The sequence below is a fragment of the Sciurus carolinensis genome, chromosome 12 (genome assembly GCF_902686445.1).
Source record: "Sciurus carolinensis chromosome 12, mSciCar1.2, whole genome shotgun sequence".
Lineage (NCBI taxonomy): Eukaryota > Metazoa > Chordata > Mammalia > Rodentia > Sciuridae > Sciurus > Sciurus carolinensis.
This window is the reverse complement of record NC_062224.1, coordinates 20,790,653-20,817,355: the sequence shown is the minus strand read 5'-3', so window position 1 is coordinate 20,817,355 and position 26,703 is coordinate 20,790,653. Positions and strand designations below refer to the sequence as shown.

The 26,703-nt window shown below is 35.1% G+C and overlaps 1 protein-coding gene and 1 pseudogene across 1 annotated transcript in view; both read left to right on the top strand.

Moving 5' to 3' along the window:
* Nucleotides 1-26,703, top strand: part of Gpr158 (G protein-coupled receptor 158) — a 465,699-nt gene that overhangs the window by 227,770 nt on the left and 211,226 nt on the right. Inside the window, exons 3-4 of the mRNA XM_047521161.1 lie at nt 6,987-7,089; nt 22,596-22,819. Coding sequence (XP_047377117.1) covers nt 6,987-7,089; nt 22,596-22,819 — 327 coding nt within the window. The remainder of the gene's footprint in view (nt 1-6,986; nt 7,090-22,595; nt 22,820-26,703) is intronic.
* On the top strand, nt 17,805-19,023 carry LOC124961862 (serine/threonine-protein kinase Nek6-like; annotated as a pseudogene).

Here is a 26,703-nt window from a genome sequence, read left to right as displayed (position 1 = left end):
CATACACACACACACACACACACACACACACACACACAATATAAGAAAATATATAGTTGTGTGAATAAATATATAAATTTGTAAACATTTTCTTTGCCTTGGATCACCAACAGTTTTATTATCTTATGTTTAGTTATTGATTTCCTTGTATTAATCTGACTTAGGGTTTGCCTCATGAATATGAGTGTAATATGCTTAAGAGATTTTTTCAGTTATTACCTTTTGAAATAGCACTTTTGCTCCATTCCTCCTCTCACCACTTCTCCTTTGGGTCTCCAATTATATGGATGTTAGATTATTATTATTTTTTACCATATTGCCTATTTTCCAAGGAAGGTCTTAAACTCCAGTTCATGTTTTTATCATTATGATGCTGCAGACAACTCATACTGTGTTTCTCTCCAGCTTCTGCTGAACTTCTTAAACTTTCAACATAGGCAGATTAATAATTCAACAAAAATTTTTGATAACTGATCTCATTTCTTTACACTTTCTCTCTGGGATTTTGTACCCTTGAGACTGAGTCTTTTTGCAGCAGCCCAATTTCTCTTCAGGCCCGTGAGAGTACCAAAACTTAACTGACTTCTCTATTTCTTACCAGCTTTGTCTGTTTGGATTCTTAGACATCTCCAGTGTTCCTTGTCAAAAAATACTGATTTTTGATGTTTTCACTGGATTCATATAAATTTATGCCTTAACTATAATGTATGTGTTTTCCTTGCTTTTAATGTCACATTAATTGTTACGTTACAATTTGATATGGTTTTTCAATCAACAGATATCATGACTGTTTTAGAGTGCAATTGCTTGGTTGTAAGACATACTCACTTCAACTCTCTAAACACTACCAAATTGTTTTCCAATATGTGTATACCAGAGAATTAAACTTCATTACTTTAACTTTCATAATGAGAACTTTCTCATGTAGTCTACATGGAATTAAGAGTAAGTAAAAAGAAAAATAAGGTCACTCTGAATGATGTATAGAAAATTATTGGAGGTTGTAGCATTTTGAATTTTGAAAACAACTTATTTTAGAAAAGTATCTAAAGACTGACTGCTTGGAAACAAAGTCTACATGAAGCTTTAGTTATGAATGGGGTGGAGCACAGTCAAACAGCTCTGATTTTTCTGTTGGGCTTAAGGGTTGTATGCTCTCTGAGAGCCAGACCAGGAATTTATTCTTTGTTTTTATAACAAATGTTGTACAATGGAGTTCTGTAGGCAAAAGCTAAATTAAGTCAAGAATGCAGAGGGGTGTCCCCAGTATTTATGAAAGGTGACCAAAGGGAGTATGAGGTGTCCAAGGCAGATCACTGATGAATCATGGTAAGTTTGTACTTTAATGGAGAGATGTGTTTCATTTTTAGAATATATTGAACATATCTAGAATTTCCATGTGTTGAGCCTCTGGGATGATTTCTGTAGGAGGGTCTAAAAAATTGGGCTTGCTCATTGTGACATGTAATTCTGACATTTTCCTGAGTCACTTTGATCCCCCATAAAGCATCTTGCAAGATCAGTTAATGTGAAGTTTGCAGACTTGTAATATGTCTGTGCCAGATGCTGTGTTGCTATCCTTGAGCCCTATTTGGTGAGAGCTGGCTCCACTGACTATAACAGGAACATTTCAAAAATGAATAATAGAACAGTTTCTTTTTTAAGTTGAACTATATCAAAAAAGAAAATATTTCCTCCACCCTCCAACTCTGCCCCAGTTGATCACACTTTTTAAACTGGGTTTTGGCAGCTACTGAATAATAGAAATAAAATGTAATCCTTTCCTCCCTGGTGAAATACTGCATTATTTGTTAATCACGAGTACTTGTTTTGATGAAATATGAGGGTAATATGTGCCCTATCATTGCCTGGAGGCCTTTTAGATTTTTTTCTGTTTGAGTATTTTACTTTTGCTCTAATAAGTTTGTCAATAGTAGGAAAGAAGTCACTAGATGTTAATAATAATTGATCTTTTTAGTAACAAGTCCCCCAAAATCCATTCCAAAATTGGCAGATTTGATATTTTACACTATTTCTTCAGAAGTTAACAAAGGAATAAAAACAAATAAAAGCTGCTGTGGTTGAATTCTAGAAAACTTGGTAACTATTTCATTTTGCAGTGTCAAGCTTTTCATCTTTCTTCATGCCTCTGTGGTGTTGCCATCTGCTTTTTGAATAAGGTCCAGTAAATTCAATGTAACAGGAGATTGTGAAATATTAGATAAGTCTTCTCTCAAAGCAGAGCCGAGGCAGCATTTGCCACCAAAGGCCCTATCCCCATTGAGTGGTCTTGTCAAAGATCACATTATATGTGAGAAGTTTTTACTGGACTTTTATTTTATTCCACTGGACTATTTTATCTTTATGCCAGTCCTATACTCTTTTGATTACTGAGCAATGTTTAATAGTTTTCAGTTCATAATTCTTCATGTCCTTCATTAATTTTATTTCAATTATTTTATTCTTTTTGATGTTATTCTAAATGGGATTGTTTTAAAAATTTCCTTTCACAATATTTATTGTTAGTGTATAGAAACAACCAATTTTCATTTATTCTTTAAACATTTAATAGAATTCTGTAGTTAATTCATCTGGTTCTGGTTACTTTTTTATTGGGAAGTTTTTGACTACTGATTCAATCTCCTTACTAGTTATAGGTCTATTCAGATTTTTCATTTTTATATGGCTGAATATTGGTAAGTTATATTTTTCTGGGAATTTATACATTTTACTCTAATCTCTTTACAATCACCTCTTATTCGTTTGGATCTAGTCTACTCCTAGAAACCTGAATTTGGTAATGAACTCTCAGGAACTCTCTGAAGTAAATCTCTGTAGATGGCTTGGTAAGGTTTATTAAAGAGGGATCTTGTATGCAGCTTCCTCACTCATGGGGGTACTGTAACTCTTAATATAGAAAGTCCAATGTTTATTAAAGGTTACTTATGTAATAACTCTTCTTGTGGAGAAAGAAGTGCTACTTTTCCATCTTTACCCCCTTTGACTTTATTTGTAGACTTAAATACCTAAAATTAATATATTTAATATTTAAAGATATTAAATGATAGAATAAAATTCTGAAGTTTTTGTATTAACTGAGGATCTTTATATTCTAATCCCCAAAAAGGAAAAAAATTATAAAAAGTAGGTCCTCAGTCTCAAAAAGGGAAACAGTTAAGCATTCACCATACTTAGAGATTTTTAAAATCTAGATTGACTATATTGATTTCCTAATCTTGAAAATGTATAATTTTGGTTGGGAAGTAATAGGAATTTGATAGCTAGGTAATGGGAGTTGTAGGTAGAACAAGAAAGTTTAGAATGTTGACTCTAAATTTATAATCCTTAATAGAAGAATAAGCCCAAGGTCAATTTCTATTCCTAGGCAATGTAAGGACATTAGGTTCCATGCAGAGCCCATCATCTTAGAGGTAGAGTGAGTACAATAAAAGGATGATGTACTTTTATTGATTTTTAACTGAGAGTTTTTTCTTTCCTTTGAGATTAAGATAATTTTAAGAATGAAGCAATACTGGGAGTGTAGCTCAGTGGTAGAGTGCTTACATAGCATGTGCAACCCCCTGTATTGTTAAGGGAAAAAAAAGGATTAAAATAAAAAGTTCAAGGTAGTGAATAATCTATGTTGTTATGTTTTCCTTAAGAAAATTTGGGAAGTTTTTTTGAACTTCAAGTGATATTTTATTTGGCAATGTTTATTGAATCAACCACATTGTTTTTTAACCTTCAGTTTTATTTCAGCTCTTGAATCAGTTTAGTAGTAGAGAGGTTCTTTAATTCCAATAAACTTTCAGATTTTCCCTAAACATTTAAAATTGTTGACTGAGTCACTGTTGCAGTGTTGAGTCATATCATAAGGAAATTAGTGCAATTTTAATGAAAGCATTAACCTCCAAATTCCAGTGAGGCAAAATATTTAAAGTACTCTAATGTAGGCTTAGTATCTCTTAGTATACATGGATATGGATATTTGAAAAATGTTCAACATCTCTAGCAAGTAGAGAAATGCAAATCAAAACTACTCTAAGACTTTATCTCACTGCAGTCAGAATGGCAATTATCAAGAACATGAGCAATGACAAATGGTGACAATGATGCGGGAAAAAGGTACACTTATATATTGCCAGTCAGAATGCAAAATGGTGCAACCATAATGGAAAGCAGTATGGAGATTTCTCAGAAAACTTGGAATGGAACCACCATTTGACCCAGCTATCCCACTCTTAGGTTTATACCCCAAGGACTTAAAATCAGAATACTACACTGATGCAGTCACATCAATATTTATAGCAGCTCAACTCACAATAGGTAAATTATGGAACCAATCTACAGGCCCTTCAACAAATGAATGGATAAGAAAATTGTGTGTGTGTGTGTGTGTGTGTGTATATATATATATATATCATATATATATATGATGGAATATTACTCTGCTTTAAAGAAGAATGAAATTATGGCATTTGCTGGTAAATGGATGGAGTTGAGAATATCATGCTAAGCAAAATAAGCCAAACCCAAAAAGCCAAAGGTTGATTGTTTTCTCTGATATGCAGATGCTAATTCACAATGTGTTGTGGGGGGGTGCTAGGGAAGAATAGAGTTACTTTATATTAGATAGAGGGGAGTGAAGGGAGGGGAAGGGGTATGGGGGTAAGAAGGATAGTAGAGTGAAATAGACAATATTTCCTCACCTACATTTATGACGGTATGACTGATGTGATCTTACAATATGTACAATCAGAAAATGAGAAATTACACTCCATTTATGTATGATTAAAATGTATAAATACATTCTACTGTCATGTACAACTAATTAGAACAAATAAAAAATTAAAAAAATAAATTTCAAATAGATGCCTTCGCACCTAATATTTGCAAAACCAAGCTTCTAATTTTTACACCCACCTATACTATCTGCAGCCTTTCACAGATCAGTTTATGGTAACTCCATTCTTATGGTCATGCAGGGTAAAAACCATTATGGTTGCACCATTTTGCATTCTGACCAGCAATATATAAGTGTACCTTTTTCCCCACATCCTTGCCACATCCTTTGTTTTTCTCTTCCTCTTCTATCCTGTATTTGACCCATTAGGACATCTTGATGGCTTTACTGAAGAATGTTCCTACAAATTAAAAAAAAAAGGCTCAGAGAAGTTAAAGAGAATAAGCCTAAATTCCTAAATTCACATGGTTAGAAATTCATGAAGTCAGAACCCAAATCTACCTTTTCTGACTGACCACAAATACTATATTCTTTCCATAATATTAGTATTTATCCAAAGTAAGTGTTATAATTTACTTTGCTCTTTTATTTTTTTTTAGTTCAGAAATATGATTTAACCTGTTACATACCTGGATCTTTATAAACAGAATGTGCTGTATTTCAATTAAGTTGTGCAGGCATGCTCTAGGCACACAGCAGTTATTTTGTAAACACTTGCTAACTTAGTTGAAATGACAGGTATTCATCTGCCATTTTATTTTGCTCTAGGTTAAGAACCATGTTTTCAGTTATAAAATGTAATTGGATATAAGTGTGTGTTAGATAAAAAGAAATAGTATTAATGCAATAAGATATTCAAGACGGTCCTTTAGAAAGTTATTTTTTCAAAAATTTCTTGCTGCACTTCTGATTTTAGAATAAGCTTTAACTCATTATCTTTTATGCAAAAATTTTTCTATTTGATAGAGTTTTCATGATATATTAATCTGGATGCTGATCTTTTGAGCTTACATTGTAAAATTATTATTTAAATTATTTAAAAATTTCTCTCAAGGGCCTCTGTTTGGGGACTTTTAAATATATTAGATTCTGAGTTACTTTACTAGATTATAAATGGCAGAAAGGAAAGGGTTGGACCTGGGCAGGGAAATGCAGAGAAGAAATTTCACTGTTGATTAAATGCTTGAAATACCCATTTTACTGATGTGGGTGGTATTCCAATTTTAATAGTGGTTATTCCTTGCTTCTGTAATTGAATATAACAAAAATAAGGTATGCTAACCTCAGTTTTACCTGGGTAAAAGAAGATAAGATTACATTTTGGGGAGATATCTATTGTCCATTGGACATATTTAGAAAGCTTACTATAGTTTTTCATCTTTTACATCTATGTAGAATATGTATCTGTGAAATAGATTTTAGGCACAAGGCCCTTGGAATTATTAATTCATCTATTTTTCTATATTTTCAATTTAAATTTTATTTGTTTTATTTCATCTACTTGTGTTATTTTGATCCATGTATGAAATTTTATTAACATTTAATTCATAAAAGCAATTTTCATATCTAAATTTCTATCTACCTACTTTGACAGAAATGTTCAATATGAAATGACAAAATATTCTTATGGGTTTTGTAAATATTTCTTAAAGCAGTAAGATGATATGTGATGCATTAAAAACAGAAACTATGTCTAGTAATTTCTTTTTTATTTTTTATTTAGTTTTTTATTTTTACAGACTGCATTTTGATTCATTGTACAAAATGGGGTACAACTTTTCATTTCTATGGTTGTACATGATGTAGATTCACACCATTCGTGTAATTATACACGTACTTAGGGTAATGATGTCTGTCTCATTCCACCATGTTTCATACCCCTCCCCCTCTTCCCTTTCATTTCCTTCTATGTGGTCTAAAGTTTCTCCATTCCTCTCTTACCCCCTGCCCCCCACCCCCATTATGTATCATCATCCACTTATCAGGGAAAACTAGTAATTTCTTCCTGTGGCAACTAAGTTAAAGATGTATAGCAACTGCAGCTGTAATGGAATATATTTAGAAAGAAAACTCAATTTGCTACTTCTAAAAAAATGTCTGTTGGCAAACAAACCTAAAATAAAGGTTCAAAAAAGAGATATTTTTTGTCTGGAAAATGTGTTAGTTCTGTTAGCATTTGGAATGATGGATATCTGTGAAGTAAACTATGATCAATTATATTGCTGTCTTTTCTTTTTCATAGTGTATGCCAATTAAAGGCCTAGGATTTGTACTTGGAGCCTATCAGTGCATTTGCAAAGCAGGATTCTATCATCCGCGAGTCTTCTCAGTGAACAATTTTCAGAGTAAGTGCCCCTTATTTTTGTGCATATGTAAGTACATGCATAACATATACTATGGCTAGTAATTCAGATGTACTCTTAACTTTGTTGGAGTTATATGGTTAAATCCCCATCGATTTGACTTTCTTTCATTACTTAAAGAGTTTGAGCTTTGGCTTATCATTTGTGCTCTAGAGTACCACAAAAATATGTGCTTATTTTTAGGTGTATTTCAGTTTTTGAAACATTTTAAACGTCTGGAAATAATGTATCTATTATTAGATTATTATCTATTATTATTATTATTATTAGATTATTATTGGACAAAACAAATTGGGATTTAGTTATGTGAAATGTTACTACAGAGATTACCTAAAATTAATTTTGCCAGTTTATTTATCAATTTGTTCACGTGGGTTTTCTATACCTCATGAAAAGTTTCCAAATGGTAAACAGCTTAAAGCAGCACAATTTGATTGTTTACCACAGTTTTCATTGTTCAGTTTCCTAGTCATGGGTTAGGTGGGTCCTCTGTTCAGATTCACTAGGCTAAAATGAAGATGTCACCTGGGAAAGGAACTTTTCTGAGGCTTAGTGTACTATTCAAAATTCTTTCAGATTGTTGGAAGAATTAAGTTCCTTGTCATGGTAGGTCCCCATTTCCAGGCTAAATATCTGCTTGGGGTAAGTCTTTGCTCCTTCAAGTTGCATTAAGGTCTGACCCTCTCATGATGTGGCTGCTTACTTCTTCAAAGCTACCAGAAGAACCCCACCTTCCTTCCTAAGAGTTTTCTATAACAAAATATAATCATGGGAATACCTGCCCTATCATATTGCCATATAATGTCACCTAACCAAAGGAGAAAAATGTTCCATCATATTTATAGGCCATTCACATTCCAAGTGAGGTGATAACTGCAGAGTCAAAACATGGTCATCTTGTTACTTTAGTACTAATCCAGAAGACAAAAGTGTTATAATTTAAATATTGAATTTTATTCTCTCTGTAGAAAATGGAATATTGTTATATTAGTTTGTAGCCAGATATTGGATATAATAACTAACAAAGAGGAATATAGTAGTGAAAAAAGGGATGGTTTCATGGAAAGTTAGGTTTTGAGGTTGCTAAAACTGAGTCATACATCTCTTTTATATAGTTATCCATTAGTTTTTGCCAGCCCTATAATTAGTATATATAGGAACGTGCATCTCTACTAGGCTTAATTCAAAGGGTACACTGAGACTGAGACCTGAGTGTCAATTTTAGCAAGCATGTATAGGATTATTAATGGATTGCTTTCTCTCTCTTAGAAAACACTATTCTTGGTCTTTAGATTATTTTCATTAACCTCTAGGTTCTGGAAGTAAGAAAAATTTTTCTCTTTCCTTAATCATGTATTTTAGTTTTTGGTCTGAGTAGTGATTGCAGAATTTTAAGATGGCTTCACAGTTTCCATTTCCACATACACTGCATAATCCCCTCTATTTAAGTGTGGATGGGACCTGTGAGTACAGTGGAATAAACACTCCTTTGCTGAGGACTGTGTTATAAAGCAGAAGCCATGGTACAGTTACTTTTATGATTATACTGTATCATGTAAGAGTCAACTGTTGCATGAGGAAGGGAGGGAGGAAGAGAAGGAGGGAAGGAGGAAAAAAGAGATGTTTTTCTGATAGCTTTGAAGAAGTATGCTATCTTACCATGAGAGGACCTTGTGGCTAGGGAGGGCAGCAAAACCCCACTGATGGTCAGCAAGAAAAGAGGAACCTCAGTTCCACAATCACAAGGAACTAAATTCTTCTGATTGCCTGGATGTATGTGGAAGAGGACACTGAGCTCCCCTTGAGAATGTAGCCAACCAAAATCTTGAATCTAGCTTGGTGAGACTCTCAGCTGAGAACCCATTTACATTATGCCTGAGTTATAGAAACAGAAACTAGGAAGTAACAAACATTTTAATCTCCTAAATTTCTGGTAATTTATAATGCAGCCATAGGAAACATATAATGGTATGATTATATGTTTTCTGGATGGTTGTTTTTCTGTGTATGTGTACCAAACCATGTCAATATCAGATTTACTTCAGCATTCTTCACATTTATGGTTAAGACATAACATGATTCAACAATAAGGATTAAGGGAATAGGTTTTAGCTTATGTTCTGTGAAGGTATTTTGTATCTGGTTTACCCACATTTGTTCTCAGCTCCCACTGTGTGACTGAAATAAAACATCTAAATATTGTAGAACTAGAGAATGACTATACCATTTGCTTATAACAGTGCCAGGAGAAACTGGTTAACCTTTAACAACTTATCTTTATTTAATTTGCACACTCCTACTTTCTTCCTTATTTTAAAAGTCAGGTTTTTTTTTTTTTTTTTTTTTTTTTTTTTTTTTTTTTTTTTTTTTTTTTAAACTGGACGTACTCTCTAAGAATAAAGGCTGCTTTTTTGCTTAAGTCTAACTCTCAAGTTGTACACATTGCAGCCATGAAAACCAGGCAGTTTTCAGAAGATGATCTATAATTGAGAATAGCTTTGATTTAGCTTTGACCTCAGTGCTTGTTTAACCATAACTGACCTTCCTCCATGACAGAACAGGAAGTTACCTATTTTTATCATTTGAACCTAGTAAAATGCTCTTTGACTAAATATATCTTTCCTGATTGCCTTGTCAGGTTGCATGAAAATCCAACATTAATCATTCCTTGTCCTAAAGAAAGATAGCAACCTGATCAGGAATATGAGCTGAAAATCACCAGGATCATCCACTAAGAACTGTGCAAACATCCTTTTTTATGTTTGTAGTTTATTTTTATAATATATTATGTGTCTCTGTATTTTAATATTTTAAGCCATTTAATCACAGTATCCAGTCAAATTTTATGGGCAGTTACTTTCGCACATTCCTGAGGAGATAATTATGAAGTAAAGAATGACCACATGTTGTCCTGGGGCCACAGATAAAGAAGGCATTGGAGACCCAAATATATGATAGCTTGTGGACAACTGCTAGCACAGTTCATGGCATATAATCAGTATTCAGTAGATGATGTTAAAAAATGAATATTTAGCAATCACCTGTAAACATATAAACAAATGCATATAAACAAACCTCAATGATACATGTAAAGAAATAATTGTTAAGCCCCATTGGTCATTGGTACTGTATCTCAAATATTGAGAAGGGCAAGAGGGAGAAAGAATATTTGGGAATTAAGAGGCAACGGGAGGGCTGGGGAGATAGCTCAGTTGGTAGAGTGCTTGCCTTGCAAGCACGAGGCCCTGGGTTTGATCCTCAGTACCACAAAAAAAAAAAAAAAAAAAGAGGCAACGGGAGAAATAAGTTGGCCAATAGGAAGAATGGGACACAGAAAACAGAAAGATTGCACAGGATTAAATTTACTTAATTTATAGTTGCAAAAAAAGACACCAATTTCCACATCTTTAATAACTTGTATCCCCTTTGGAAGGAGGAACTAAGTCTATAAGAGAAAATGTAAATGTTACTGTTAAAAATCTTGTTAAAATTTGAAGCAATTTAAAAAATCTTTGTTTTAGATCTAGGCTCACAGTAAACAAAGGACTTGTAAAGACCAACAGGGATGTGTTCAAATGACATGATGTGAAATTGTGCTGAGAGCCCAGAGACCCTGTTCCTGACATCTCTCTTGAAATTGGTAGTCATAAGTGAGCTAATAGGATCTGACATCTGGAAAGTAGCAGGATTTCAGAATAACGAAGTATTGATATAAAGCTGTCTCTTCAAATCCAGGTTGTTCACTTCCAGGTCAATGAAGTACAAGTTTGTAACAATCTCATCTTCTCCAAATTCATGTATCTTAATATGATTTCTGTCTTCAGTGAAACTAGTTTTCTCTTTTTTGTGGACACATTACCAGCACTTTGGTCTTACTTCTTTTGTCTTTTGGATTGACTTCAACTTGTATATATTTTCAGGTAAATTCCAATTTACAAATGACTCATAGCAAAAAAAAGGACAATCCTTACTTCAACAATTCCATTTCCATTGATACACAAGTCATATGGTAGAGAAAAAAAAGGCAAAATGTAATTAAAGATTTTAAAAACATGCAGCTTTTAATTTTTTTGTTTCAGAATTTTTTATTTGTTCTAAATAGTTATACATGACAGTAGAATGCATTTGGACACATCATACATAAATGGAGTATAAATTCTCATTCTTCTGGTTGTACATGACATAGAATTACACTGGTCGTGTAGTCATATATGCACATAGGGTATGAATATCTGATTCATTGTACTATTGTTCCTACTCCCAGACCCCCTCCCCGCTCTTTACTCCCCTCTGTCTAATCCAAAGCATCTCTATTCTTCCCTAGCTGCTCCTGTATGTGAATGAGCATCCATATATCAGAAAACATTCAACCTTTGATTCTTTGGGATTAGCTTATTTTGCTTAGCATGATATTCTCCGGCTCCATCCATTTACCAACAAATGCCATAATTTCATTCTTCTTTAAAGCTGAGTAATGTTCCATTGTGTATATGTACCACATTTTCTTTGTTCATTCATCTATTGAAGGACATCTAGGTTGCTTCCATGGTTTAGCTATTGTGAATTGAACTGCTATAAACTTTGATGTGGATGCACCACTGTAATATACTGTTCTTAAGTTCTTTGGGTATAGACCAAGGAGTGGGATAGCTGGGTCAAATGGTGGTTCCATTCCAAGTTTTCTGAGGAATCTCCATACTGCTTTCCAGAGTGGTTACACCAATTTTGCAGACCCCACCAGCAATGAGTGAGTGTACCTTTTTCCCCACATCCTTGCCAACATTTATTGTTGCTTGTATTCTTGATGATTGCCATTCTGACTAGAGTGAGATGAAGTCTTAGGAGTAGTTTTGATTTGCATTTCTCTAATTTCTACAGACTTGAACATAATTCATATATTTGTTAGGTATTATTTTTTTATTTTAATTCATTTTTATTGTAAACAAATGGGATACATGTTGTTTCTGTACATGGAGTAACAGCATACCATTTGCATAATCATACATTTACATAGAGTAATGATGTTTGATTCATTCCGTTATTTTTTTCCTCCTCCCCACCCCTCCCACCTCTCTTTTCCCTCTATACAGTCCCTCCTTCCTCCATTCTTGCCCTCCTCCCACCCCCCATTATGTGTCATCATCCGCTTATCAGTGAGATCATTCGTCTTTTGGATTTTTAAGATTCGCTTATCTCACTTAACATGATATTTTCCAATTTCATCCATTTGCCTGCAAATGCCATAATTTTATTATTCTTTATAGTTGAGTAATATTCCATTGTATATATATACCACAGTTTCTTTATTCATTCATCAATTGAAGGACATCTAGGTTGGTTCCACAATCTGGCTATGGTGAATTGAGCAGCTATGAACATTGATGTGGCTGTATCTCTGTAGTATGCTGATTTTAAGTCCTTTGGGTATAGGACAAGGAGTGGGATAGCTGGGTCAAATGGTAGGTCCATTCCAAGTTTTCTAAGAAGTCTCCACACTGCTTTCCAGAGTGACTGCACTAATTTGCAGCCCCACCAGCAATGTATGAGTGTACCTTTTTCCCCACATCCTCTCCAACACCTATTGTTGCTTGTATTCTTGATAATTGCCATTCTAATTGGGGTGAGATGGAATCTTAGTGTAGTTTTGATTTGCATTTCTCTTATTACTAAAGATGGTGAACATTTTTTCATATGTTTGTTGATTGCTTGTAGATCTTTTTCTGTGAAGTGTCTGTTCATGTCCTTAGACCATTTGTTGATTGGGTTATTTGTATTCTTGGTGTAGAGTTTTTTGAGTTCTTTATAGATTCTGGAAATTAGCACTCTATCTGAAGTATGAGTGGCAAAGTTATTCTCCCACTCTGTAGGCTGTCTATTCGCATTGCTGATAGTTTCCTTTGCTGAGAGAAAGCTATTTAGTTTGAATCTATCCCAGTTATTGATTCTTGCTTTTATTTCTTGTGCTATGAGAATCCTGTTAAGGAAGTCTGATCCTAAGCCAACAAGGTGAAGATTTGGACCTACTTTTTCTTCTATAAGATGCAGGGTCTGGTCTGATTTCAAGGTCCTTGGTCCATTGTGAGTTGATTTTTGTGTAGGGTGAGAGATATGGGTTTAGTTTCATTCTGTTGCATATGGATTTCCAATTCTCCCAGCACCATTTGTTGAAGAGGCTATCTTTTCTCCATTGCATGTTTTTGGCACCTTTGTCTAGTATGAGAAAATTGTATTTATTTGGGTTTGTGTCCATGTCCTCTATTCTGTACCATTGATCTTCCTGTCTATTTTGGTGCCAATACCATGCCATTTTTGTTACTATTGCTTTGTAGTATAGTTGAAGTTCTGGTATTGCGATACCCCCTGCTTCACTCTTCCTGCTAAGGATTGCTTTATCTATTCTGGGTTTCTTATTCTTCCAGATGAATTTCATGATTGCTTGCTCTATTTCTGTAAGGTACATCATTGGGATTTTAATTGGAATTCCATTGAATGTGTATAGCACTTTTGGTAGTATGGCCATTTTGACAATATTAATTCTTCCTATCCAAGAACATGGGAGATCTTTCCATCTTCTAAGGTCTTCCTCAATTTCTTTCTTCAATGTTTTGAAGTTTTCATTGTAGAGATCTTTTACCTCTTTGGTTAGATTGATTCCCAAGTATTTTATTTTTGTTGAGGCTATTGCAAATGGAGTTGTTTTCCTCATTTCCCTTTCAGCTATTTCATCGCTTGCATATAAAAATGCTTTAGATTTATGCATGTAGATTTTATAGCCTGCTATTTTGCTGAATTCATTGATGAGGTCTAGAAGTTTTCTGAAGGAGTTTTTTGGATCCTCTAAATATAGAATCATGTCATCAGCAAATAGTGACAGCTTAAGTTCCTCTTTTCCTATTCGTATCCCTTTAATTTCTTTAGTCTGTCTAACTGCTCTGGCTAGAGTTTCGAGGACAATGTTAAATAGAAGTGGTGAAAGAGGACATCCCTGTATTTTTCCTGTTTTCAAAGGGAATGGTTTCAGTTTTTCTCCATTAAGAATGATATTGGCCATGGGCTTAGCATAAATAGTCTTTACAGTGTTCAGGTATGTTCCTACTATTGTATTGTTATGTTTGTATTGTATTTCTTCTGTGAAGTGTCTGTTCAGTTCCTTAGCCCATTTATTGATTGGGTCATTTATTTATTTATTTTTCTGGTGTTAAGTTTTATGAGTTCTTTATATATTCTGGAGATTAATGCTCTATCTGAGGTACATGTGGTAAAGATTTTCTCCCTCTCTGTAGGCTCTCTCTTCATGTTATTGATTGTTTACTTAGCTAAGAAGAAGCTTTTTAGTTTGAATCCATCCCATTTATTGATTCTTGATTTTATTTCTTGCACTTTAGGAGTCTTGTTAAGGAAGTCAGTTCCTAAACCAACATAGTGGAGAATTGGGCCTACTTTTTCTTCTACTAGGCACAGGGTCTCTGTTATAGTGCCTAAGACTTTCATCCACTTTGAGTTGAGTTTTGTGCAGGGTGAGAGATAGGGGTTTAATTTCATTTTGCTAAATGTGGATTTCCAATTTTCTCAGCACCATTTTTTGAATAGGCTATCTTTTCTCTAATGCGTTTTTGGTGCCTTTGTCTGATATGAGATAACTGTATTTATGTGGGTCTGTGTCTATTCCCCCATTGGTTTATGTATCTGTTTTAGTGCCAATAACATGTCGTTATTGTTAATTGGCTTTGTAGTATAATTTAAGTTCTGGTATTGTTATGCCTCCTGCTTCACTCTTCTTGTAAGGATTGCTTTGGCTATACTGGGTCTCTTATTTTTCCAAATGAATATCATGATTCTATTCTGCCTTTTCTATTTCTATGAAGAATGTCATTGGGATTTTAATAGGAATTGCATTAAGTCTGCATAATGCTTTTGGAAATATGGCCATTTTGACAATATTAATTCTGTCTATCCAAGAACAAGGGAGATCTTTCCATCTTCTGTGATCTTGTTTAATTTCTTTCTGTAGTGTTCTGTAGTTTTCATTGTAGAGGTCTTTCACCTCTTGTGTTAGGTTGATTCCCAAGTATTTTTTTTTTAGGCTCTTGCTAATGAGGTAGTTTTCCTTATTTCTCTTTCAGAGGATTCATTGCTGATGTACAGAAATGCATATGATTTATGGGTGTTGATTCTATATCCTACTACTTTGCTGAATTCATTTATGAGTTCCAGAAGTTTTCTGGTTCAATTTTTTGCATCTTCTAAATATAGAATCATGTTGTTGGCAAATAGTGATAGTTTGAGTTCTTCTTTTCCTATTTGTATTCCTTTAATTTCTTTTGTCTGTCTAATTGCTCTGGCTAGAGTTTCCAGGACTATATTGAATGGAAGTAGTGAAATAGGGTATCCTTGTTCCAATTTTGAGAGGGAATGCTTTCAATTTTTCTCCATTTAGAATGATGTTGGCCTTGGGTTTAGCATATATAGCTTTTAGAATGTTGAGTTATGTTCCCATAGTTTCTAATTTTTGTAGTATTTTGAACATGAATAAATACTGTATTTTGTCAAATGCTTTTTCTGTATCTATTGAGATGTTCCCGTGATTCTTGTCTTTAAGTCTATTGATCTGATGAACTATGTTTATTGATTTCTGTATGTTGAACCAACCTGTCATCCCTTGGATGAACCCCACTTGATCATGGTGCACTACCTTTTTAATATGTTTTTGTATGTAATTTGCCAGAATTTTATTGAGAATTTTTGCATCTATGTTCATCAGAGATATTGGTCTTAAGTTTTCTTGATATGTTGTTGTCTGATTTTGGTATCAGGGTGATGTTAGCCTCATAGAATAAGTTTGGAAGAGTTCCCTCCTTTCTATTTTCTGGAATAATTTGTTGAGCAGTGGTCTTATTTCTTCTTTGACGGTCTTATAGAACTCAGCTGAGAGTTGGTCTGGTCCTGGGCTTTTCTTGGTTGGTAGGCTTTTGATGGCATCTTTTATTTCATTGCTTGAAATTGACATTTAATTGTGTATGTCCTCCTGATTCAGTTTGAGTAGGTCATATATCTCTAGAAATTTGTCAGTGTGTTTAGAGAGATAAATCTGAGGGGCAATCTATGCAGTTTTTAGAAGGGTCCCAGGAGGACTGAACCCTCATTGACCACAGGGATATCCAGGTCAGTAATGTACCCTTTTATTGCCTTCCTTTCTACCTGTCTCACTCTTTCTGACCCTTTACTTATGCTTTTAGGTTTCACCTCCCAAATCAGGTATCTATGTCTTAATCCATATTGAGGGTCCTCTTTTCACAGGACCTAGACCAAGAAAACAATTTTAGCCTTTGACCATAGCAAATTACAATTGAATTATGAGAACATACCTTTTTCTGTTAATACTTTATACATTTATAGTTTATGTAGAAATAATGCAATCCCTCTTTTAAAATATGAGGTAGGGAAAGGGACAGTTTTTGATGTTTAAAGATTTTGTTTAGCATTAAAATTGGAGGCCCGTAAGTGTCTTCACTGTCTGTAGTCATTCATTGGTGATCTTATTCACTCTCATGACTCTGACCTTCAAATATTTATTTTCAATACAGACCTTTCTCTCCCACCCCAGATTTGCATATCAAAATGCCTTTTGACATCATAATTTGGATATGTAGTAGACATCCCTAAACTGCCATGTCAAGATTGAACTTACATGGTCTTCCAGGATCTTCTAGAAAACCTTCTCCTCATGCATTCTCCCCATCTTGGTTGATGGTTACTTCATTCTGTCACTTGTTCATGCAGACACCTTAGAGTCATCCTTGACTCTTTCTTTTTTGTACTGTAGCCTAAGTAGACAACATCACTCACCCAGGCTAAAGCTTTATGCTATAGCCATCAAAAATTCCTGTCGATTCCACCTTCAAACTATATCTGAATCCAGCCATTTTTTTGTTTTGTTTTGTTTTTACTGCTGTACTGTGGTCCAGACCATCATCAGGTTTTATCTGGCTTACTGTAATAGATTACTGCTCCTACCCTTGATCTCTGCAGTTTATTCTCTACACACCAAAGAAATCCTTAAACAACCCAAAATTCTGCTGTAAATCTCTAAGAGCAGGATCTAAGTTCCTACAGTGGTTCACAGTGCCCTGAATAATCTGGTCCTGTTATTTCTGACCTTATTTTCTACTACCCTCCCCCACGTGCACTCTGCTTTCACTCCACCAGTCTCTGCATGTCCTTTCATGTCCTTTCATGTGCCAGGTGTGCTCCCACTTGAGCATCTTTAGCCTGGCCTCCTTTGCTGGGATTCTCTTCACTTACAAGACAAAATGGCTAACTTCATTATCACCTTCAAATCTTTACTTAAATATCATTAGAATGGGACCTACCCTACCCACTTTATTCAAAATTGTGACTCCCACTGCCAGCATGTTTATTCACCTCACTTATTTTTCCTTTTGACACTTTTGAGTTTTTACATATGATCTTTTTTACCTGTTTTGTGGACTACAATATTAGGTGTCCATTTTCTCCCACTTAAACAGTCGAAGCAGAGACTTTTGTTTTGCTCATTGATCTATTGTACTAAACCAATGCCTGACATTCAAAAAATTGTTGAGTTGAACAAGAATTTTTACTTTATCAAATGCTACACAGTTTGTGGTACTATTTCATCTCATACCTCTTACAAAAATGTTTCAAAGTGCCTTACAAAAATGTATATGGTACTGCAGAATAACTAGTAAAAACAGGAAATTGGGGAAAAAATAAAATAATGATTATGAAAAAAGTTAGGGATAAATTTAGGTCTTTTAGATTTATTGGAAATAGAACATAGATTTGGTACTGAGTCAAGAGATACTTTCAAATTTTCATTGGTTAAAATTAATCACAAAATTTTACAGAGCTGAAGGACTTGTCAAATGTAGCTAAAATGTGACCATGACAAGGTACCATAGTTATGTTGTAACAACTGACAGTTCAAATATGCTAATCGGTTAATTACTGCAGTAAGTAAGTTTCAAGTTTAAGTGAGTCAAGTTGCTAAATGGTCTCTTATCATCCCATCTGGGAGTTTGCCAATTTAGTTAAAGTTTCTGTTTCATTTGTAATGAAATCAGTAGTATACAGTGTTTGGCTTGAATGTAGCCAGGAGGTTCTTAAGTTAAAGAGAACTCTCCTTAGCTGAAGAAAGAAATTGAATATTGGGTTGAGAAAGACTACCACAACTTGGAGGCTCTTAGTCCACGGATCTTCACTACCTCTTCAAAACATGGCCATCTCATAGCAACTGAACCATCCGAACATCATCAAGTATCTGGACTTGTTTATTGTGGACAACGAGCTGAACATTGTGCTGGAGCTGGCTGATGCAGGTAACCTCTCACAGATGATCAAGTACTTCAAGAAGCAGAAGCGGCTTATCCCTGAGAGGATGGTATGGAAGTACTTGGTGCAGCTGTGTAGCGCTGTGGAGCACATGCACTCACTCTGGGTGATGTACCAAGACATCAAGCCTGCCAACGTGTTCATCATGGCCACTGGCATAGTGAAGCTTGGTGACCTAGGCCTGGGCTGCTTCTTCAGTTCTGAGACCACTGCAGCCCACTCCCTCATTGGGATGCTGTACTACATGTCACTGGAGAGGATCCACAGAATGGCTACAACTTCAAGTCTCTCATCTGGTCCCTGGGCTGTCTGCTATACGAGATGGCAGCTCTCCAGAGCCCCTTCTATGGAGGCAAAATGAACCTTTTCTCCCTCTGCCAGAAGATTGAGTAGTGTGACTGCCCACCGCTCCCAGGGGAGCACTACTCTGAGAATCTTCGAGAACTGGTCAGTATGTGTATCTACCCTGACGCCGAACAGAGACCAGACATCGGCTATGTGCACCAGGTTGCCAAACAGATGCACGTCTGGATGTCCAGCACCTGAACATCCGTGCACATGCTTGTCAGAAGTCAACACCACTCTGCCTTACTTGAGTCCTCTTCTCTCTGAAGTGACCACCTGGTAGCCTGGATTGGCTGAGACAAGGGTCCAGCAGTTCCCCCAAAGGCAGCCTTTAAAACAGACACTGAATGCAGAGCACCAGGCAACGGGCAAATTCCAAAGTCCCTTCTTTGTATTGTTGTGGGCAGTCTCAGCTGGGTTAGCGAGAGCAGGTGGGTCAGTGAGCCACCGAAGCCCCTCCCTCTGTATCTGGACTGTAATGTGAATCTTTGGGTAATTCCTCCAGAGGCCTGGTGAAGTCTCCTCTGACAGGACAGGTGGGATTTGTGTGGTGAGCTTTTGCAAAGGTTAGCAAGTATAGTTTAGTTCTTAGTATCTTTCCAAACAATCAAGCTGTGTGCTTAATTTACTCTGTTGTATAAAGGGATAAGTGGAGATAATTTTTTAAGTAGAGATTTTGCTAATATTTTTATCTGCATTTTGCAACTTGAGTAATGAGGAGGAGAACCCAGCATCTAGCATTGAGCTTCGCGAGGGGAATGGTATCTGAAAGCCAAGAGCCTGTGGTTTGCAGTCTGGTTTGCCACCTTCCCCTGAACACCTGCCCTGTGTCAGGCAGTGTCACCTCCTGTGATGCTGACGGTTCATTTCATGATCAGTATTAAGCACTTTCTTCTGTGGGAAGGAAGCATGGGCTACGTGAAAAATCTAAGGGCTTTGCCCTCGATTGTTGTTTCCAAATTCTGGTTCTGCAACTTCCTAGTGTGACTTGGGTAAGTTTCTTAGCTTTTTCTGAGTCTTAAGTTTCCTTATCTGTAAAATGGGAAGGATAATTTAATCTACCTTCAGGTTTGTTGACAGAATTTGAAATAAAAGATGCAAGTTATTTAGCATATTGCAGATGATCCAACGGCGATAGCCATTCACCATTTTGAAAACTCAAGTGCATGGACCATGCAAGTTGAGAATTAAAGTGCAACTGTATTACGTGTAGGAAACCAAAAAAAAAAAAAAAAAAAAAAAGATAGACTACCACACTAAACAAATAATAGCTTCCATAGATACTTTTTCTTTATTGATTTAACTTTTCTTCTGATTCCTTTATGGTAGCTGGGTTGTTTGAGGAGTGTTTGCACATTAGGAATCATTGTCTTTTATTACTGATGTCCAGTGTCTGAAAAAGCCATCACATTTCAATATTCTGTCTGCTGTTTTTGGTGGTTTCTGATGGGAAGGTAAATTCAATCTTCATTTTTTTCATCTTAGCCAGAAGGGGAAATCCTAATCTCTGCCTCCCAAATCTGATCTCAGAGTTCATACTTTATCAAAAAAAAAAAAAAAAAAAATAAGCCAAACCCTAAGGGAGTGAAGGTAGGGGAAGGGAACATGGGAGAGGGAATAATAGTGGAGTGAAACAGACATTATTACCCCAAACCCTATTTTCATAGCATCTTTATTCCGATTAACCACAAGCATTTCTTATTTTTTTCATTTGGTTGAACTTTTATTGAAATAAAGTGTTTCTTATTACTTATTTAGTTCTTAAACCCTGAAAACTTAATTTTAATCTCTACCAGTCTTTGGAATGTAGCATCTTAAAGGTCAATGAAGGATAAAACCATTAATTAACTCTAATAGCCTTTCCTCAGTCATCATATTTGATTGCATCCCAACTTTATCCAGTAAGTCCCAGTTTTCTGTGATCACATTGTAAATACTTCTATTTGTCAAATGTCTTCCTCTTCACATTCATCAACCATTATCTCATTCACTCCTAGATCTTTCTGTAGGCTCCTTCTGTAACACTCATCTGGTTCCTACAGTACAGTCTTGTATTATTTCTATTTCTACTAGACTGAGTTGAACCTCAAATTTAATTTGTCTGAAATGGAACTTAACATACTTACTCAGTCCTTCCACACCTTACTTCTTTCTTCTACTTTTCTTATTTTCTGAATAATAACTTTCTTAAAGGCATTGCTAATTCCTAATTCCTCTTTGTATCTACCTTGTTTAGAGAGGCTAAAGAGCAATCATTATAATTTACATGAATCATTTAATCTCCATAGTAATTAATATTTAACCAATAAGTAAACTATAGGTAAACCATGTCTGTTTGACATTAAAATCCTAGAATTTTCACTGTGTAGCAGAGCACAGAGCCTTAAATAGTAATATATCCTAAATCATCAAAGAAATATTCAACTATGCTTTTCTTACTGTATTTTATTGATCAAAAGTAGACAAATACATCTTAGAAAGATTTCTTTAACAAGAATGTAAAGAAATAGGCTGGGCATAGTAGGCTGTAATCCCAGCAACTTGCAGGCTGAGGCAGAAGGATCACATGTTCAAAACTAGCCTCAACAACTTAGCGAGGTCCTTAGCAACTTAGAGAGACCTTGTCTCAAATAAAAAATAAAAAAGGACTGGGGATGTGGCTCAGTGTTTAAGCACCCTGAGTTCAATCTCCAGTAACCCCCTCAAAACATGGTTTAAAGAAATAAGGACTTTCTGTTAACCTTTGTTATCAAAATGGTTTAAAGAAATAAGGACTTTCTGTTAAAATTTGTTATCAACAAAGTTTGTTATCAACTTTGTTAAACATTTGTTATCAACTTTGTTCTTAACCAGAAGAACTTCTTCCCCAAATTCCTAAGTTAAACAGAGTTGTGTTATGTATTGGACTGGTACATATTCACTAATATCTTTTATGTTGAATTCGTAGTTGGAAATAGTTGAGTTTTTTCATATGAGTTTTTAGTTGGACATTTGTTGATGCTAAAGTCAACTCAGCAATCAAAGGTATACTTTAGGTATTCACCTTCAGAATTAACTTAAGTTTGGTAATTTAAGAATAATCTAAAATTAAATGAAGGTTAAAAAGCAACAGTTAGTGCATAGCATGGATATATCCTATAGGAAGTAGCAAATTATATGATAGTTTTTAAGTGTGTATTGTATTCTGCCAAAGGATGCACCATCATTAGGCAATTGTACACTGAACAACTGTTGTTTAAATACCATTTTATCCAGGTTAGACTTAATGAACTTGGTACATGAGATCGCTAACAAATTAAGATGCAATCAAAGCCTCCTTTGGGTTCTGTGCCATCTAGGTCAAAAAGTTCCAAAAGTGCTAGGTGTATCTCTTTGGCACATAAAATACGTCAGCTTTCTTGTCATTCTTCTGGTTTATTCTTTAATGAGTATATGTAGAATATGATTTGTGCTTTAGGGAGATTCATCATTTGGTGAGTGGTAGATGATGATATAAAAGACTTAGTAGACAATTCTCTGCCCTCAAGGAGTTTTGTTCCCATTTTTGCTAATTTTTCTCAATTGCTCTGAATGACAATTTTATAACCAAAGGGATCAAAAGAATTTTATTTGAGTTCAAAGGCAAAGTAACTCTCTCCTTGCAGGAGAATTGACAAAAGGTCTATAATAAATGGGAAAAGTAATAAAGAGGCAAAGATGTGTTTTGACACTGTACTTTGTCTTACCTACCTCAGAGGTGCAAATAACACTGTGGTTTTATTTGGAACTTTCAGGAAGGGGTCCAGATCATCATTTTTCAGGAAGTACAAAAGAGGTATCAGAAGAAGCCCATGTCTGCCTGCCCTGCAGAGAGGGCTGCCCCTACTGTGCTGATGACAGCCCATGCTTTGTCCAGGAGGATAAGTATTTGCGACTTGCCATCATCTCCTTCCAAGCCCTGTGTATGCTGCTTGACTTCGTCAGCATGATGGTGGTCTACCACTTTCGCAAAGCAAAGGTAAACCCAGGTACCCTGGTCACGATCCTCCTCATTTATACAAAGGAACCTCTTCTCTTTTTATACAAATAAAATTTCCAAATTTCAGTTACTTCTCTGCTAAGCAGAAAAATTTTTTTATAACATGATTGAACTAGAACGTTTGACAAGTATATTCTTTAGCTTTCCAGGAAAAATGGGGGTTAATAATATGATACTTTTAACATTTTATTTTACACACATCCCTCCCACCAACACTCCTGGCACCACCATTTAGCATGGGGCTCCAGTGCCTCATTGCACTGAAGAACCCTCCTTTACATCTCTCTTTGTTCTTGACAGAGACTAATTCTACCTATATCCAATGTATTGTTCAGTTGTTTCACATATAGAAAGCTTATTTTTTTTATTTCTTTTATTTCTCTTAGTCATTTTTGAGAATAATTTATTTTTGATTTTTTACAGACTGCATTTTGATTCATTGTACACAAATGGGGTACATCATTTCATTTCTATGGTTGTGCACAATGTAGATTCATACCACTCGTGTAATCATACATGTACATAGGGCAATGAAGTCTGTCTCATTCCACCATTTTTCATGCCCCCCTCATTTCCTTCTACATAATCTAAAGTTCCCCCATTCTTCTCTCCCTCCCCACCCCCCATCCCCATTATTTATCATTCTCCACTTATCAGGGAAAACGTTTGGTCTTTGGTTTTGGGGGATTGGCTTATTTCACTCAGCATCATATTCTCCAGTTCCATCCATTTATTGCAAATGCCATAATTTTATTCTTCTTTATGACTGAATAATATCCCATCGTGTATATATACTACAGTTTCTTTATCCATTCATCTATCGAAGGGCATCTAGGTTGGTTCCATAATATAGCTATTGTGAAATGAGCTGCTATAAACATTGATATGACTGTGTTACTGTAGAATGCTGATTTTAAGTCCTTTGGGTATAAATTGAGGAGTGGGATAACTGGGTCAAAAGGTAGGTCCATTCCAAGATTTCTGAGGATTCTCCACACTGTTTTCCAGAGTGACTGCTCCAATTTGCAGCTCCACCAGCAATGTAAAAGTGTGCCTTTTCTCCCACATCCATGCCAACATCTATTATTCTTTGTGTTCTTGATAATAGCCATTCTAATTGGAGTAAGATGAAGTCTTAGAGTTGTTTTAATTTGCATTTCTGTAATTACTAGAGATGTTGAACACTTTTTCATATATTTATCAGTTGCCTGTATGTCTTCTTCTGTAAAGTGTCTGTCCAGTTTCTTGGCCCATTTACTGATTGGATTCTTTGTATTTTTGGTGTAAAGTTTTGTAAGTTCTCTAATGGAGTTTTTTGGATCTTCTAAATACAGAATCATGTCATCAGCAAATAGTGACAACTTTAGTTCTTCTTTTCCTATTTGTATCCCTTTAATTTCTTTGGTCTGTCTAATTGCTCTAGCAAGTGTTTCAAGGATGATGTTGAATAGAAGTGGTGAAAGAGGGCATCCCTGTCTTGTTCCAGTTTTTAGAAGGAATGCTTACAGTTTTTCTCCATTAAGAATGATGTTGGCTATGGACTTAGCATAGATGGCCTTTACAATGTTGAGGTATGTTCCTACTATCCCTATTTTTCTAGTGTTTTAAGCATGGAGGGGTGCTGTATTTTATCAAACACTTTCTCAGCATCTATTGAAATAATCATGTGATTCTTAACTTTAAGTCTATTGATGTGATGAATTACATTTATTGATTTCTAGATGTTGAGCCAACCTTGCATCCCTGGGATTACTCCACTTGATCATGCACTATCTTTTAAACATATTTTTGTATGCAGTTTGCCAATATTTTGTTAAGGATTTTTGCATCTGTGTTCATCAGGGATGTTGGTCTAAAATTTTCTTTCCTTGATTTGTCTGGTTTTGGTATCAGAGTGATACTAGCCTCATAGAATGAATTTGGAAGGGTTCCCTCCTTTACTATTTCCTGGTATACTTTGAGGAGTATTGATTCAGTTCTTCTTTAAACATCTTGTAGAATTCAGCTGAGAATCCATTTGGTCCTGGGCTTTTCTTGGTTGGTAGGCTTTTGATGACTTCTTCTATTTCGGTACTTGTAAGTGATCTGTTTAGATTGTGTACATCTTCCTGATTCAGTTTGAGAGGATCATATGTCTCTAAAAATTTGTCAGTGTCTTCAATATTTTCTATTTTGTTGAAGTATAGATTTTCAAAGTAGCTTCTAATTATGTTATGTATTTCAATGGTGTCTGTCGTGATCTGTCCTTTCTCATTATGAGTTCTAGTAATTTGTTTTTCTCTCTCCTCTTTGTTAGTGTGACTAGGGTTTATCAGTTTTGTTTACTTTTCAAAGAACCAACTTTTTGTTTTGTCAATTTTTTGAATTGTTTCTCTTGTTTCAATTTCAATGATTTCAGTTCTGATTTTAATTATTTCCTGTCTTCTACTATTTTTGGTGTTGATCTGTTCTTCTTTATCTAGGGCTTTGAGATGTAATGTTAGGTCATTTATTTATTGACTTTTTATTTTTTTAATGTATGAGTTCAATGCAATGAACTTTCCTCTTAGTACTGCTTTCAGAGTGTCCCAGAGATTTTGATATTTTGATATGTCATTGTTCTCATTTACCTCTAAGAATTTTTTTATTTCTTCCCTGATGTCTTTTGTTATCATTGCATCATTCCATAGCATATTATTTAGTCTCCAGGTGTATGAGTAGTTTTTGTTTGTTATTTTATCGTTCATTTCTAATTGCATTCCATTATGGTCTGAAAGGATACAGGGTAGTATCTCTATTTTTTGTATTTACTAATGGTTTCTTTGTGGCATAGCATATGGTCTATTTTGGGGAAGGATCCATGGTTTCCCCTTATATATAATCTGACACTTTTCTCTTGCAGCCTTTAAAATCCTATCTTTATTTTGTATGTGAGGTATTTTCATTATAATGTGTCTTGGTGTGGATCTGTTGTAGTTTTGTGTACCCGGTGTTCTGTAAGCCTCTTGTATTTGATTTTCCATTTCATTTTTCAGGTTTGGGAAATTTTCTGATATTATTTTGTTGAACAGGTTATTCATTCCTTTGGTTTGTATCTCTGTGCCTTCCTCAATCACAATAATTCTTAAATTTGGTCTTTACATGATATCCCATAATTCTTGGAGATTCCGTTCATGACTTAACATCTTCTCAGTTTGTTCAACTTTATTTTCAAGATTAAATTTTTTGTCTTCATTGTCTGAAATTCTGTCTTCCATGAGATCTATTATATTGGTGATGCTTTCTATTTAGTTTTTAATTTGGTTTATTGTTCCTTTCATTTCAAGTATTTCCGTTTTTTTTTTCCCAGAATCTCTATCTCTTTATTGAAGTCTTCTTTTGCTTCCTGCATTTGCTCTTTTAACTGTTTACTGGGATGATCATGCATTGCCTGCATTTACTCTCTTATCTTTTGCTTTACCGATCATTTTAAGTATGCAGATTTTAAACTCTTTTTCTGTCATTTCTACTGCCATGCTGTCATTGGATTCTATTATTAGCATCTTGGTTTGTTAGGGACTCTTTCTTCCCATTTTTTCATATCGTTTCCATATATTCCCCTCTAGCAGTGAAGATCAGAGAAACTGAAGTTCCCCTGCTGCAGGCTTATTATGACCCTGCAGTTTTCCACTACCTCTCCTTTGAAGGGGAGATCAATACCAGTAGCACCCAATACAGAGAAAATGCAGCCCTGAACCAGATAGCCCCTATAAAGACTTTAACATTATTGTAATAAACAGGATGAGTTCAATTACTATTTATAGTTTTACTAGTTGTGAAGAGGATGGGGAAGGGTGTAGGATGTAAGTGAGTAAATAGAGGTACCTGTCAAAGAGCCTCCTGTA